A 13,831-nucleotide genomic window follows, 5' to 3' on the forward strand; every position below is an offset into this window, starting at 1 on the left:
GCCAGCTGGTCTGCACATGCTCTGAGGACGCTGCTATAGATGCTGTCTGTGCCGGGAACCTTGCGAGGGTTAACACTCTTAAATGTGTTACTCATGTCAGCCACGGAGAACAAGAGCTCACTCTCCTCGTGAGTGGTGGTGGCCCGCATTGGTCCCCGCCACATACGTCTCATGTCTGAGCTGTTGAATTGTGACTCCACTGTTTTGCCTGTCTGTTTGCCTTATAGAGGTCATAGCTGGACTGTTTGTACTCGTCCATGTTCCCAGTCACTTTGCCGTGGTTAAATGCGATGTTCGTGCTTCCAGTTTTGTGAGAATGCTGCCATCTATCCACGTTTTTTGGATTGAATAAGTTATAATTGTCACAGTGGTAACAACATCTTCTATGCACTTCCTGGTGAACTTAGTCACTGTGTATGCGTCAATATTATTCTCAGAGGCAACCCGGGAACATATCACAATCTTGAAGCATAGATTCCGATTGGTCAGACCAATGTTGAACAGTCCTTACTTTGGGTACTTCCTGTTTAAGTGTCTGCCTATAGAAGGGGGGGTGGGGGGGGGGCAGAATGGAGGTGTGATCTGATTTTCCTAAGGGCCGTCCCAGAAGGGGGCATCCCAGAAGGGGGTAGCCGTCCCAGAAGGGGGAGTAGCAATGGTCAAGAATCCTCTGTCAACACTACAGTCAGCACAGCCAGGGAGGGCTGCATTCCACACAAATAGGGCCAGGAGTTGTTCCCTGACCATGTGACTTGACCAGGAAAATCTCTGGGCCCTAGTCAGGTAACACGTTTAGAAACAACTCCTGTCGCTACATAAAATAATGTAAACACTTTCAGACAACCCGCTTACACTACATTCTACATTCTACATTCTACATTCTACATTCTACATTCTACATTCTACATTCTACATTCTACATTCTACATTCTACATTCTCTTCCTAGGGTGTTGGTTCAATTGTTTGGTTTTGTATTTTTTTTGAGTGACCTTCTTGGTTTCTGCTCAGAACGTTTTAATTGCATGTTTGATTTGCTTGAACCTATTTTCTCGCAGTGTCTATCTAAGACCGTTTCCTACTCTATAAATATTTTCCCCTTGAAAATACCATTGTGAGACATAATAAAGGAATGGCAATCAGAAGGAGGCATACTTCTGAGGAAATACTTGACTATTTCCTGTCATGAACAGTGATTAGTTACACCAAGGTCGCTAGACAGACTATTATTTTGAAAAGCCAACCACCAATAATTTCACAACTGGAATACAAAAGAAGTGTGCGTGACAGAATATGATTTGTGATTCATTTTTCGGCTCTTGTCTTTTCTCCGTATGACAATGCAATGAGGATTACTCAGACCTTACAAAAATCCAGGCTAAGCGATGGGTGAAGAAACAACGAATAATACACAAACACTATAGAATTGGTGTAAATTATAGAGTTTTCTTAGATTAATGTTCAAAATCGGTCATGTCGTCTTATACCTCAGCACCAATGGATAGAATACAAAACATGTAGCACACAAATAGGGATGGCTGGAATCAACGTTGAGACAATGTTGTGCGTTGGTTGTGCTTTGATGGCCATACTTTTGGAACTAGTCAAATCACTATCTTCTGTATGAACAGTTGCCTGAGGAAATCACTTTGTCTTTAATCTTCTAAGAAGAGGTGATTGGGAAAATAAATTAATTTCACACACGGTCGTCTTCTATTAAAACGTCCTCACAGATAGGGAGCCATGGTGACTCAAATTTCTATTCTGATGAGATAAAAAAAAAACATAGTTTTAATCATGATACGTCTTAAATATGGACCTGTAGCGTGGCCGCGGTCTCATCTTGAACAGTAATGACATTGTCTTCGGTGTCTGAAGGAGGAACGAATGGGGAAGGGGAGCTCTCGACTGGGGAGACAGGGGGAGTAATAGTTTTCTAACAAGGTTCCATGGCAGGGCAATCACTTTGGACATTGATTGCGCTGCGTCTCTGATCATGTAACTACTTTGAGAGTGGCAAGAGAGGGGCCTCTCACCATGAGACTGCTTGTGTTTCGATCGATTTATACCGGAGTTCTCATCTAAGATCTCACACCAAAGACCACATACAGTAGCCGATCACTGAGAGAGACCGCCCCACCTCAATTCAGCAGCAGTATGGAATAATCATTAAACCCTTCTCAGGTGTTTTTACTCTTATCATTTTCCTCATACATTTTTGGATAGTTTTTTTTTTACATGATAGTTGTTGTTGGTTATTATGCCTATGTTATAATGGGTCCTACTGTAAACAAAGTACAACTTATAACGATTTCATATAGCATACATAAAGGCTTCATAAGCGCTACATGAATGCCTACATAGACACCATTTAGAGTGTGACATATGCTTATAGATGATTCATGTGTGTGTGTGTGTGTGTGTGTGTGTGTGTGTGTGTGTGTGTGTGTGTGTGTGTGTGTGTGTGTGTGTGTGTGTGTGTGCGTGTGCATGTGTGTGTGCGTGCATGCGTGCGTGCGTTTGTGTGTGAGTGACGGGTGGTTGAGTGTGTGTAATCTCGGAAACCACCCCGAAAATCTTGCGTAATTACATCAGATGCTCGATTAGGTTCTGGAGAAGATGCATGAGAAAATACACTAATGAGATTAGCTAAGTCTCCACTAGCCTAAAACAGAAACTCAGCCAATGCCCCACCCCCTTTCCAAAAACGTTCTGCTTGAAACGCCGCACCCACCACCTCCACCAAACCTTATACATCCAAATAACCAGTGACGGAACATCAAAGCACTAGAACTACTGTCGCTCGTTAGTTGTCACATCCAGCAATCTTTTGACTGACGTTAAAGATACCATTTATGTTATGTAGTCTGTCCACGAGAGATTAGGGTGTGTGTGTGTGGTGTTCTCTATGCTCTGTGTGTTGCTCAGTGAGACAGAGATGGAGCTCTCCTTTTTTTAATGCACTCATGCTTGACCCTGAGCAACAGGTCAGCCTTATCATCAACATTAATATTTGATAGCCTTTTCGTGTTTAAACGCTATAAAATATTCAAAGAACTCCATTGTAAATGTCACATAAGGAGTGCCGTGGAGACCTGTGAACCAATAACTATCAAGCCATCGACTTGTTTATTTACCAAGCGGAATTTAAATCTAATTGGAATGGTGAGAGGGGAGGTAAACATGATTTCTCAAGTCACTAGAGTGTGACGCATATAGAGAGCTGCCTGACCGCCTGTATTATAAAGAGCTGTCTCATAGAGAACTGTCTTATGGAGAGCTGCCTTATAGAGAGCTGTCTTATAGAGAGATGCCTGCGGACTGCCTTATAGAGAGCTGCCTGTCCAGCTGCCTTAGAAAGATATTCCTGGCCAGCTGCTTTAAAGATCGCTTATTCCTTAGATGCTTTATTGACGTGGCGAGCTGCAAGACCCCAGGGAATGACTGGAATGGCTGACGGGGAGAGCAGAGCAAGCCTCTGTACACCTCCTACATTATTTATGAGAACAAAGTGAGTGAGAGCTGAGGTACTTACAGGGATCATTAGGACACAACAAATCTATCCCAGTAATGTCAATACCAGCATCTCATTAATGCCCCTCCATCCCAGCTGTGAAGAGAAGGGGGAAAGAAGTGGATGCTTAAGCGACAGGACTTTATGGGCGCATAAGGTGATGTAACACACGGTAACTTTAAGGTCGGAATGCCAATTAAGGTCGGAATGCCAATTAAGGTCGGAATGTTGCCAATTCAAATTGTCTTTCTGGTATAAACAAGGCTAGTCCTTCACAAGTCTGGCTAAATGGAATGCACTTCAATAGCCTATAGGTTAGGAAAGGGCTGTAGGAGAGCCATTGGCAACCCACACTGTCGGATGTAGGCTGGTCTTGGATGTCCGTTTCCAGGAGAACTAAGATGAGATGGTGTATCTGAGCTGCTTCGTTGACACCAGTATAGAGTGTCAGAGGCTGACACCATGCTGCTGGCAACTTGCAACAAACTGCCAACAACAATAGAGTTGATTTTAGGTCATTACACAATGCATATCAGCTCAATGATGTCATATGGGAAGGTTGATGTTACTTTAGTTCTGCCTGATTGAGATTGACTGGCGGAACCAATCGAAAAGTCCCCAAGGTGCCAACACGGTGTGCAGAGGAGGCTGGTGGGAGGAGCTATAGGAGGACGGGCTCATTGTAATGGCTGGAATGGAATTAATGGAACGGTATCAAACACATCAAATATATGGAAACCACATGTTTGACTCCGTTCCATTTATTTAATTCCAGCCATTACAATGAGCCTGTCCTCCTATAGCTCTTCCCACTAGCTTCCACTGACTGTGTGGTATAGTAGTGGGCTTCAAATGAATGTATGGCTGTAGCAGTGTGGTGTATGGCTGAAGCAGTGTGGTGCATAGCTGTAGCAGTGTGATGTATGGCTGTAGCAGTGTGGTGTATAGCTGAAGCAGTGTGGTGTACGGCTGAAGCAGTGTGGTGTATGGCTGAAGCAGTGTGGTGTATGGCTGAAGCAGTGTGGTGTACGGCTGAAGCAGTGTGGTGTATGTCTGAAGCAGTGTGATGTATGGCTGTAGCAGTGTGGTGTATGGCTGAAGCAGTGTGGTGTACGGCTGAAGCAGTGTGGTGTATGGCTGAAGCAGTGTGGTGTACGGCTGAAGCAGTGTGATGTATGGCTGAAGCAGTGTGATGTATGGCTGAATCAGTGTGGTGTACGGCTGAAGCAGTGTGATGTATGGCTGAATCAGTGTGGTGTACGGCTGAAGCAGTGTGATGTATGGCTGAAGCAGTGTGGTGTACGGCTGAAGCTGTGTGGTGTACGGCTGAAGCAGTGTGGTGTACGGCTGAAGCAGTGTGGTGTATGGCTGAAACAGTGTGATGTACGGCTGAAGCAGTGTGGTGTACGGCTGAAGCAGTGTGATGTACGGCTGAAGCAGTGTGGTGTATGGCTGTAGCATTGTGATGTATGGCTGTAGCAGTGTGGTGTATGGCTGAAGCAGTGTGATGTATGGCTGTAGCAGTGTGGCGTATGGCTGTAGCAGTGTGGTATATGGCTGAAACAGTGTGGTGTATGGCTGAAACAGTGTGATGTATGGCTGTAGCAGTGTGGTGTATAGCTGTAGCAGGGTGGTGTATGTCTGAAGCAGTGTGGTGTACGGCTGAAGCAGTGTGGTGTATGGCTGAAGCAGTGTGGTGTACGGCTGAAGCAGTGTGGTGTATGTCTGAAGCAGTGTGATGTATGGCTGTAGCAGTGTGGTGTATGGCTGAAGCAGTGTGGTGTACGGCTGAAGCAGTGTGGTGTATGGCTGAAGCAGTGTGGTGTATGGCTGAAGCAGTGTGATGTATGGCTGAAGCAGTGCGATGTATGGCTGAATCAGTGTGGTGTACGGCTGAAGCAGTGTGATGTATGGCTGAAGCAGTGTGGTGTTCGGCTGAAGCAGTGTGGTGTACGGCTGAAGCAGTGTGGTGTACGGCTGAAGCAGTGTGGTGTATGGCTGAAACAGTGTGATGTACGGCTGAAGCAGTGTGGTGTATGGCTGAAGCAGTGTGATGTACGGCTGAAGCAGTGTGGTGTATGGCTGAAGCAGTGTGGTGTATGGCTGAAACAGTGTGATGTACGGCTGAAGCAGTGTGGTGTATGGCTGAAGCAGTGTGATGTACGGCTGAAGCAGTGTGGTGTATGGCTGAAGCAGTGTGGTGTATGGCTGAAACAGTGTGATGTACGGCTGAAGCAGTGTGGTGTATGGCTGAAGCAGTGTGGTGTACAGTATGGCTGTAGCAGTGTGGTGTATGGCTGAAGCAGTGTGGTGTATGGCTGAAGCAGTGTGGTGTATGGCTGAAGCAGCGTGATGTACGGCTGAAACAGTGTGGTGTATGGCTGAAACAGTGTGATGTACGGCTGAAGCAGTGTGGTGTATGGCTGAAGCAGTGTGATGTACGGCTGAAGCAGTGTGGTGTACGGCTGAAGCATTGTGGTGTACAGTATGGCTGAAACAGGTGCCTTACCGTCCTGTGCACCTTGTCCTCCAGGTCTTGATTGATCCTCTGTTGAGCTGCATAACTGCTCTGGATCCTGCATGACAGGAAAGAGTACATATTGGTGAAACATTGGCTATGTAAGTCAGAGAATGAACATGCTTTCAAAACCAAGTATTCATTGACTTCTTTTTTCAAGATGAATATGAAAATCCAAAGCAATGGATTTGGATTTGAAAATTATTCAATGGATATCTCTGGTTGTCTGTACTGCACTATTTATACTGTACAGTAATTCTTTTTGGACGAGAATCCTAGCCTCACAATGGAAGCATGGAAAAAACAATTTCATGTGATCAAAGCAGAATTTTGAATTCCTTTCGTGCTTTTTTTTGGGGGGGGGGGGGGGGGGGGGGAGAAAAGCCGATGAAGAATGCATAATCAAACCCATAGGACTGACGCATGACTCATGAATGAGCGGAGGAATTTTGGCAACGTTTCAGCGCGAGGTGTGTTTCCTTGCACAAAACACTGTTTCTGGTCGGCTTCCAAAACATTAGTGGGTTTTAATGGAATAAGCTGCTCTTCCATCTCCACTTTCCATTAGTTCAATCATTACCAGCATTAGGCTACTATCTCTTTTTTTAAAACCACACAGTGCTGCATGCCATTATCACTGGCCCTGGTCTCATGGGGGTTTGGCTACATTGTAGCATTTTTGACCCCATTGACGAAGCAGCTGTGGAGATCCATTATCACTGGCCCTGGTCTCATGGGGGGTTTGGATACATTGTAGCATTTTTGACCCCATTGACAAAGCAGCTGTGGAGATCCATTGTCACTGGCCCTGGTCTCATGGGGGGTTTGGATACATTGTAGCATTTTTGACCCCATTGACGAAGCAGCTGTTGAGATCCATTATCACTGGCCCTGGTCTCATGGGGGTTTGGATACATTGTAGCATTTTTGACCCCATTGACGAAGCAGCTGTGGAGATCCATTATCACTGGCCCTGGTCTCATGGGGGTTTGGATACATTGTAGCATTTTTGACCCCATTGACGAAGCAGCTGTGGAGATCCATTGTCACTGGCTCTGGTCTCATGGGGGTTTGGATACATTGTAGCATTTTTGACCCCATTGACGAAGCAGCTGTGGAGATCCATTGTCACTGGCCCTGGTCTCATGGGGTTTGGATACATTGTAGCATTTTTGACCCCATTGACGAAGCAGCTGTGGAGATCCATTGTCACTGGCTCTGGTCTCTGTTATAGAAGAAATGACGTCGCTCTAGAACTGAAGTGGGCCTGGAGGTTACGTCAACAATGATTTCTCTCACAACATGTTCTGTATGCTTTAACTGTTCGCTGTCACATGTTCAATTGATATTGCTATTGCATTGGACAATTGTAACACAGGTTAGTTGTAACAGGTTAAATAACTCAAATTAGAAACAAAAGGTTTTATTCAATGTGCCAATGCTTGATTAGTGTCTCCACATGTCTATGAAGATTTTTTTCAAATTAACCATTGTTTTGGATTTTCTATATATATATATATATATATATATATACATATATTTTTAAATAAGGTTATTTCTCTTTTTGGATTTTTGATCTGTGGAACATTCTCCATGTATCTAAACATATATAATTTTTATCAATAAGATATGATCTTTTGATTAGTATTGACTTTAATTAATAAGTAAAGGCTCCTGTGCTTGGGGTTGGTTTTAACGCCGTGGTAACGCAACTTACTCTCATCTAGAATTATATAATATAGAGATACATTCATATATTTATAGCACATTTCCACTGCTTTATGGCAACTTTGGCAGTGCAACTAAGAACATTTTGACAACTAATACAGAATATAATATTAAACTATGACATCCCTAAAAGATCAAAGTAATTAAAACAATTTTTTTTGTGTGTGTAATTTCATCCAAATATCAGTGGTATTGTTATACTACCCGTCATTTTGACAATTAAAGACATTGGTACAACTGTCCCATATACTGTTACAGCTAACCGTGCTATTGGGGTTAATTGTAACATCAGGACATTTTCTGACTTTGGGTCTTCAAGATATAATTGTGAAGAATCCACATTTTACACAGGTTTCTAAAACTTTGCAGAGAAATGTAAATTGTTTGTGTGACATTTTTTAATCTCTACACTGTTAGAGTAAATACATATTTTGTTTTAAACAACTCCAAAATGTGTTAGAATTGTCTCCGTCTCCCCTAAGTAATTTGTTATGTTTATTACTTTAAGTAAATATGGTAACTTCCAAATCAAAACATATTTTTTCTCTGTATCTGGCTCAAATGAGGCCAGTAATTTAGGGAAATGAAAAGCCACTGGCTACATAAGTAATTTGGTTGTAAATTGCTTTACCTTTCAGAGTTACTGGCTTTTGATCCAGCTCTACAGTAACACAGATGATTTAGCTAATTATGGTCTGGACTGAAGACATTGATTAGTTGAATCAAGGTATGTTACTGCAGGGAGGAATCACAGACAACAGTTGGAGAACCTTGCATTAGATTATTCCCAATGCAGATTCAGTTGAATTAGGTGATGTGTAAATACATTGACTCATTGAGTTAAGATGAACGATGACATAGTCATGATTTGTTAGACACAACAGCTGTGGTAAGATACTAAAGATGGTGTAACAGGACTGACATGTTGTAACAGGACTGAGATGGTGTAACAGGACTGAGATGGTGTAATGGGACTGACATGGTGTAACAGGACTGACATGTTGTAACAGGACTGAGATGGTGTAACAGGACTGAGATGTTGTAACAGGACTGACATGTTGTAACAGGACTGACATGTTGTAACAGGACTGAGATGGTGTAACAGGACTGACATGTTGTAACAGGACTGACATGTTGTAACAGGACTGAGATGGTGTAACAGGACTGAGATGGTGTAACAGGACTGAGATGGTGTAACAGGACTGACATGTTGTAACAGGACTGACATGTTGTAACAGGACTGACATGTTGTAACAGGACTGAGATGGTGTAACAGGACTGACATGTTGTAACAGGACTGACATGTTATAACAGGACTGAGATGGTGTAACAGGACTGAGATGGTGTAACAGGACTGACATGTTGTAACAGGACTGACATGTTGTAACAGGACTGACATGTTGTAACAGGACTGAGATAGTGTAACAGGACTGAGATGGTGTAACAGGACTGACATGTTGTAACAGGACTGACATGTTGTAACAGGACTGACATGTTGTAACAGGACTGAGATGGTGTAACAGGACTGACATGTTGTAACAGGACTGACATGTTGTAACAGGACTGAGATGGTGTAACAGGACTGACATACCTGCGTAGTTTGTCAGTGAATTTCTCCAACTCTTCCTGGGCTCGACGGAGTTCCGTCTCCAGGTACTGACGGGTGGAGTCAAACTCAGACTCCACCATCTCTAGTTTGTGGGTGGTGTAAGACAGACGCTTGCGAAGATCATCCTTGTGATCATGTAGAGAACTAGGCAGGAAGTAGAGTGACAGGCAGACAGACAACGAGGTCAAAACAGCTCATGGTATCATTAGGTCTTAATTCAGGCTGTGAGCAGGGTTGGGGAGGTTATATTCTAAATGTAATCTGTTAGTTACTAGTTACCTGTCCGAACTTGTAATCAGTAACATAACTTTTGGATTACCCAAAATCAGTCATGTAATCTGATTACTTTCAGTTGCTTTTGGAATACTTTCCCCTTAAGAGGCAGTAGAAGAAAACAAAAAATATCCATCAAATGCATTTGGTGTGTCATCATAGTGGTCTCTGACATCATACTAGTCTCTGACATCATAGTGGTCTCTGACATCATAGTGGTCTCTGACATCATAGTGGTCTCTGACATCATAGTGGTCTCTGACATCATAGTGATCTCTGACATCATACTAGTCTCTGACATCGTAGTGGTCTCTGACATCATAGTGGTCTCTGACATCATAGTGGTCTCTGACATCATAGTGATCTCTGACATCATACTAGTCTCTGACATCATAGTGGTCTCTGACATCATAGTGGTCTCTGACATCATAGTGGTCTCTGACATCATAGTGGTCTCGGACATCATAGTGATCTCTGACATCATACTAGTCTCTGACATCATAGTGGTCTCTGACATCATAGTGGTCTCGGACATCATAGTGGTCTCGGACTTGTGGTCAGGCTTGCTAAGGTCGAACAAATTTAAACTAACGCATTTTTTCAATGTTGAATTAAATGTAATTGATAAAACAGAAAAGTGATAAAATATATATATTATATTATATATATTATATTATATATTTCACGAATGTAACTGTATGTGAGCAATGCTAAATATTATTTATGTACAAATTCAAGTTCATGACTAGACATAACATACGTTAGATATTCATGACCTAAACAAAATGTTTCTGCACATGTATTGATAATTATACAATATGTCATCTACATATTGACTGTCTTCTGAAGTGGGATTCAAAATATACATTTGACATTCTCAAAAGGTATTAATTGTTTACAGTATGGTTGCATGACATGCATTTGTTCAGAACTGACTTAGTTAAATAAAGGGTCAAAATAAAAACACAATCGGACTTAGATAAGAGCAAAAGAGACAGGCATGAAATGGAGGTGAAATCTAATTCAGCTGGTGTGAAAATCCCCAGCCAAGGAAGGCCTGTGGGTATGTATTGATGGATGGAAGCTAGAGCGCTAATGATTTTCCATTGACAGCCAGGGAACAGGAACCAGCTCACAATTCTGTAATGGGTCACTCCCGTTACACACCTCTCCAGCATGAAATCACTGGCAAACCAGGAAGAGATTCTGATTCTATCGAGATGCAGCACCATGAGGGATTTGTGTGTGTGTAGGAGGAAGGATGTGAATGGGGTTATGGGGCTTGGTTGGTGAATAAGTTTGGTTTTATATAGATTGTGTACAGTATGTATCTATAGGAGAATACTGAGAATTTTTATCTGGAGAGTGCATGAGTCAATAAGTTTCTCTGACGTAATGAGTTTCTCTGACCTTCTATGGTAAATGAGAGAGATAATATGTGTGTGTGTGTGGTGTGTGTGTGTGTGTGTGTGTGTGTGTGTGTGTGTGTGTGTGTGTGTGTGTGTGTGTGTGTGTGTGTGTGTGTGTGTGTGTGTGTGTGTGTGTGTGTGTGTGTGTGTGTGTGTGTGCTTGTGTGAGAGACAAAGACATACACAGACAAAGAAAAAGAGAATGAAATAGGTAGGAAAGGGAATGAAGAGCAGGGGGACAGTTTTCTCTGGGGATTTAGATTCTGGCTCAGAGACAATACTCCTGGAGACGTTCACTATCACACTGCCAGTGCCACACTGGTCTCATGTCACAGCAGTCCAGCGCCAAACTCAGAGGACGGCCCCTTTTAAGGGATCATGTGACTCTCTCACAGCCTGGTTGGCTATTGCAGAAATAGATTGACACGGCTAACCAGCTTGAAAGACATTACAGTGCATTAGAACGATGTAGGACAAAGGCTTGACTCTGTCTGCTTACAAATTATTGATGCATGGTATTCAAAACTGCAGCGAGGTTGTAGGAAATACGTCAGTTAAAGATGCGCTATGCAGGAATCGCTCCGCCATTTCCTGGTTTCAAAAATTTAAATAGTTTGCCTAATTTGAGTTTATATGACAAAACAAGCAAGTAGAGTGTAGAGAATCGCTGTACCATCTAAACCGCTGTGAAATATATGTCCCAGAACCAAAAAGATTGTACTTTCAACTGTTTGAAGCTGGTGTACAAAAACTAAACTTAAGAACGGGAAGAGAATAGAAATAGCAACATATCTACCACTTCTTAGACTTGCTTTCAATGAGAATGACAGATCTAAAACCCACATTTCTATGTGAATTTAGTTGGGTCACATATTGCAGCTTTAATACGTCTACTGTAAACACATTATGCCTGCCAGTCTGGACGTTATGATAGGTGTCTTAGGGACTTAAGTTGTGGGTTAAACCCAGACTCTGACAGGCTAGGCTAGCCCTTGCATTTCCTACAAAGTCTTTACAAGACTGTCACTGAAAGCAGTAAGTGATTGGCAGGCATAGTATGCACATTGCATTGATTTCTGTGGCATAAAACACATCAGCTTTTCAAGGTTGCCTGTCTTCGTTATCTGAATAGTTGACACAGAAATAAGGGGTTAAATGAATAAGAGACTGATGTAATGAAATTGGTACCATGACAATGGGTTTTAATTGAGATTAAATTTGAACAGTGGTCTAAAGTACTTAAGTAAACATACTTTAAAGTACTACTTAAGTAGGTTTTTTTATTGGTATATTTACTTTACTTTACTATTTATATTTTTGACCACCTTTAGCTTTACTTCACTCTGTCCCTGAAGAAAATAATGTACTTTCTATTCCATGCATTTTCCCTGACATCCAAAAGTACTCGTTACATTTTGAATGCTTAGCAGGACAGGAGAATGGTCCAACTCATGAAGAGAACATCCCTGCTCATCTCTACTGCCTTTGATTTGCCAGACTCACTAAACACGAATGCTTAATTTGAAAAACTAATTCTGAGTGTTGGAGTGTGCCCCTGACTATCCGTAAATTTAAAAAGCAAGAAAATCGTCACTATTTAAGGATTTTTAAATGATTTATACTTTTACTTTTGATACTTAAGTACATTTTTTAAAATTACATTTACTTTTGATACTTAAGTATATTTTAAAATCAAATACTTTTAGACTTTTACTCAAGTAGTATTTTACTGGGTGACTTTCACGTTCATGTTAAGGTATCTTTACTTTTACTCAAGTATGACAATTGGGTACTTTTTCTACCACAGCATTTTAAATTGTTTATGGTGTTAAGAAATAAAATGAATGAAGTGGATTCTTGGCTTGAAGTGGATATGATTGAATGAAATGAAAAGGGTGGCTTTTAAAAGTGGAAACTTCCATCTTACCTTCTTTTCTGATGCTTGCAACCATTTCTCCCGGCTTTGAGTGCTGTTTTCCCAATATATATCTTTTTCATATTCTTCGCTCTGCATTCACTTTCATGTGTTTTCTAGTCGATTCCCAATAATGCTGATGCAGAGTGTGACGTCTAACCTCAACCACTCAGGCCATAAGTCTTGCCTGTGGAGTCAGATAGCAGTTGTCTATCTGTGTTGACCCTGCCAACAGATCACAGAAACAGCGCTGCAGTCACAGATTAAATTGTATATGTTATGCATTACTACGACTAGCTTTTAGGTTCTGTGAACTCATGCATTCATTTGCTCTTTTTGAACAATCTCACATTCTTCACAGATGATATCGACGAAGGTCAAAGGTAAGATTAGTACTTCCTCCAAAGGCTCCAATGTGCCACTTGATGAGTTCCCCTTTCATATCTCTCCCTTTGTCCAATTCATAATCATCAACAGACACATCCACAAACAGCTAAATCCTATGAAGCATCGATGAAATGACCTGGCAGGTTATTCCCCTATAAATCAGTATTACAGAGCTGATAGAACCTACTGGTATTGTGTGTCTATTCATCACGCTCCACCTGGGCTGACTGTTATATCAGTGGAGGAGCTAGCTAGCGTTTATAACCTTGTCACTGTCACCCTGGAAATGCAGAGTAGTAGGGATGGGTCTGGTTGACTAACTGTGAGATGGAGGTAAATGAAAGTAGAGATGGCCTGCTGCTTTGCTGCTAGGCTAATGTTGGCAGTATTGACTGCATGGTTTACGAGATGAGACTAACACAGGACAAAGAGGAGCTTGAAGGGTGGGAGGTGATCAGACATCTTATTTCCACTGATTCC

The 13,831-nt window shown here is 42.0% G+C and overlaps 1 protein-coding gene across 1 annotated transcript in view; it reads right to left on the minus strand.

Moving 5' to 3' along the window:
• The window catches only part of LOC110498179 (brain-enriched guanylate kinase-associated protein-like), a 45,641-nt gene extending 32,516 nt beyond the window's left edge, over positions 1-13,125 (minus strand). The window contains exons 1-3 of the mRNA XM_036955168.2: positions 12,977-13,125; positions 9,350-9,511; positions 6,022-6,088 (exon numbers count right to left, since the gene is read on the minus strand). Of these exons, the coding sequence (XP_036811063.1) occupies positions 6,022-6,088; positions 9,350-9,511; positions 12,977-13,047 (300 nt within the window). The 5' untranslated portion in view covers positions 13,048-13,125. The remainder of the gene's footprint in view (positions 1-6,021; positions 6,089-9,349; positions 9,512-12,976) is intronic.
• Between the last annotated feature and the right edge of the window lie 706 nt (positions 13,126-13,831).

The sequence above is a fragment of the Oncorhynchus mykiss genome, chromosome 19 (genome assembly GCF_057628025.1).
Source record: "Oncorhynchus mykiss isolate SJ-2025 chromosome 19, ASM5762802v1, whole genome shotgun sequence".
Taxonomy (NCBI): domain Eukaryota; kingdom Metazoa; phylum Chordata; class Actinopteri; order Salmoniformes; family Salmonidae; genus Oncorhynchus; species Oncorhynchus mykiss.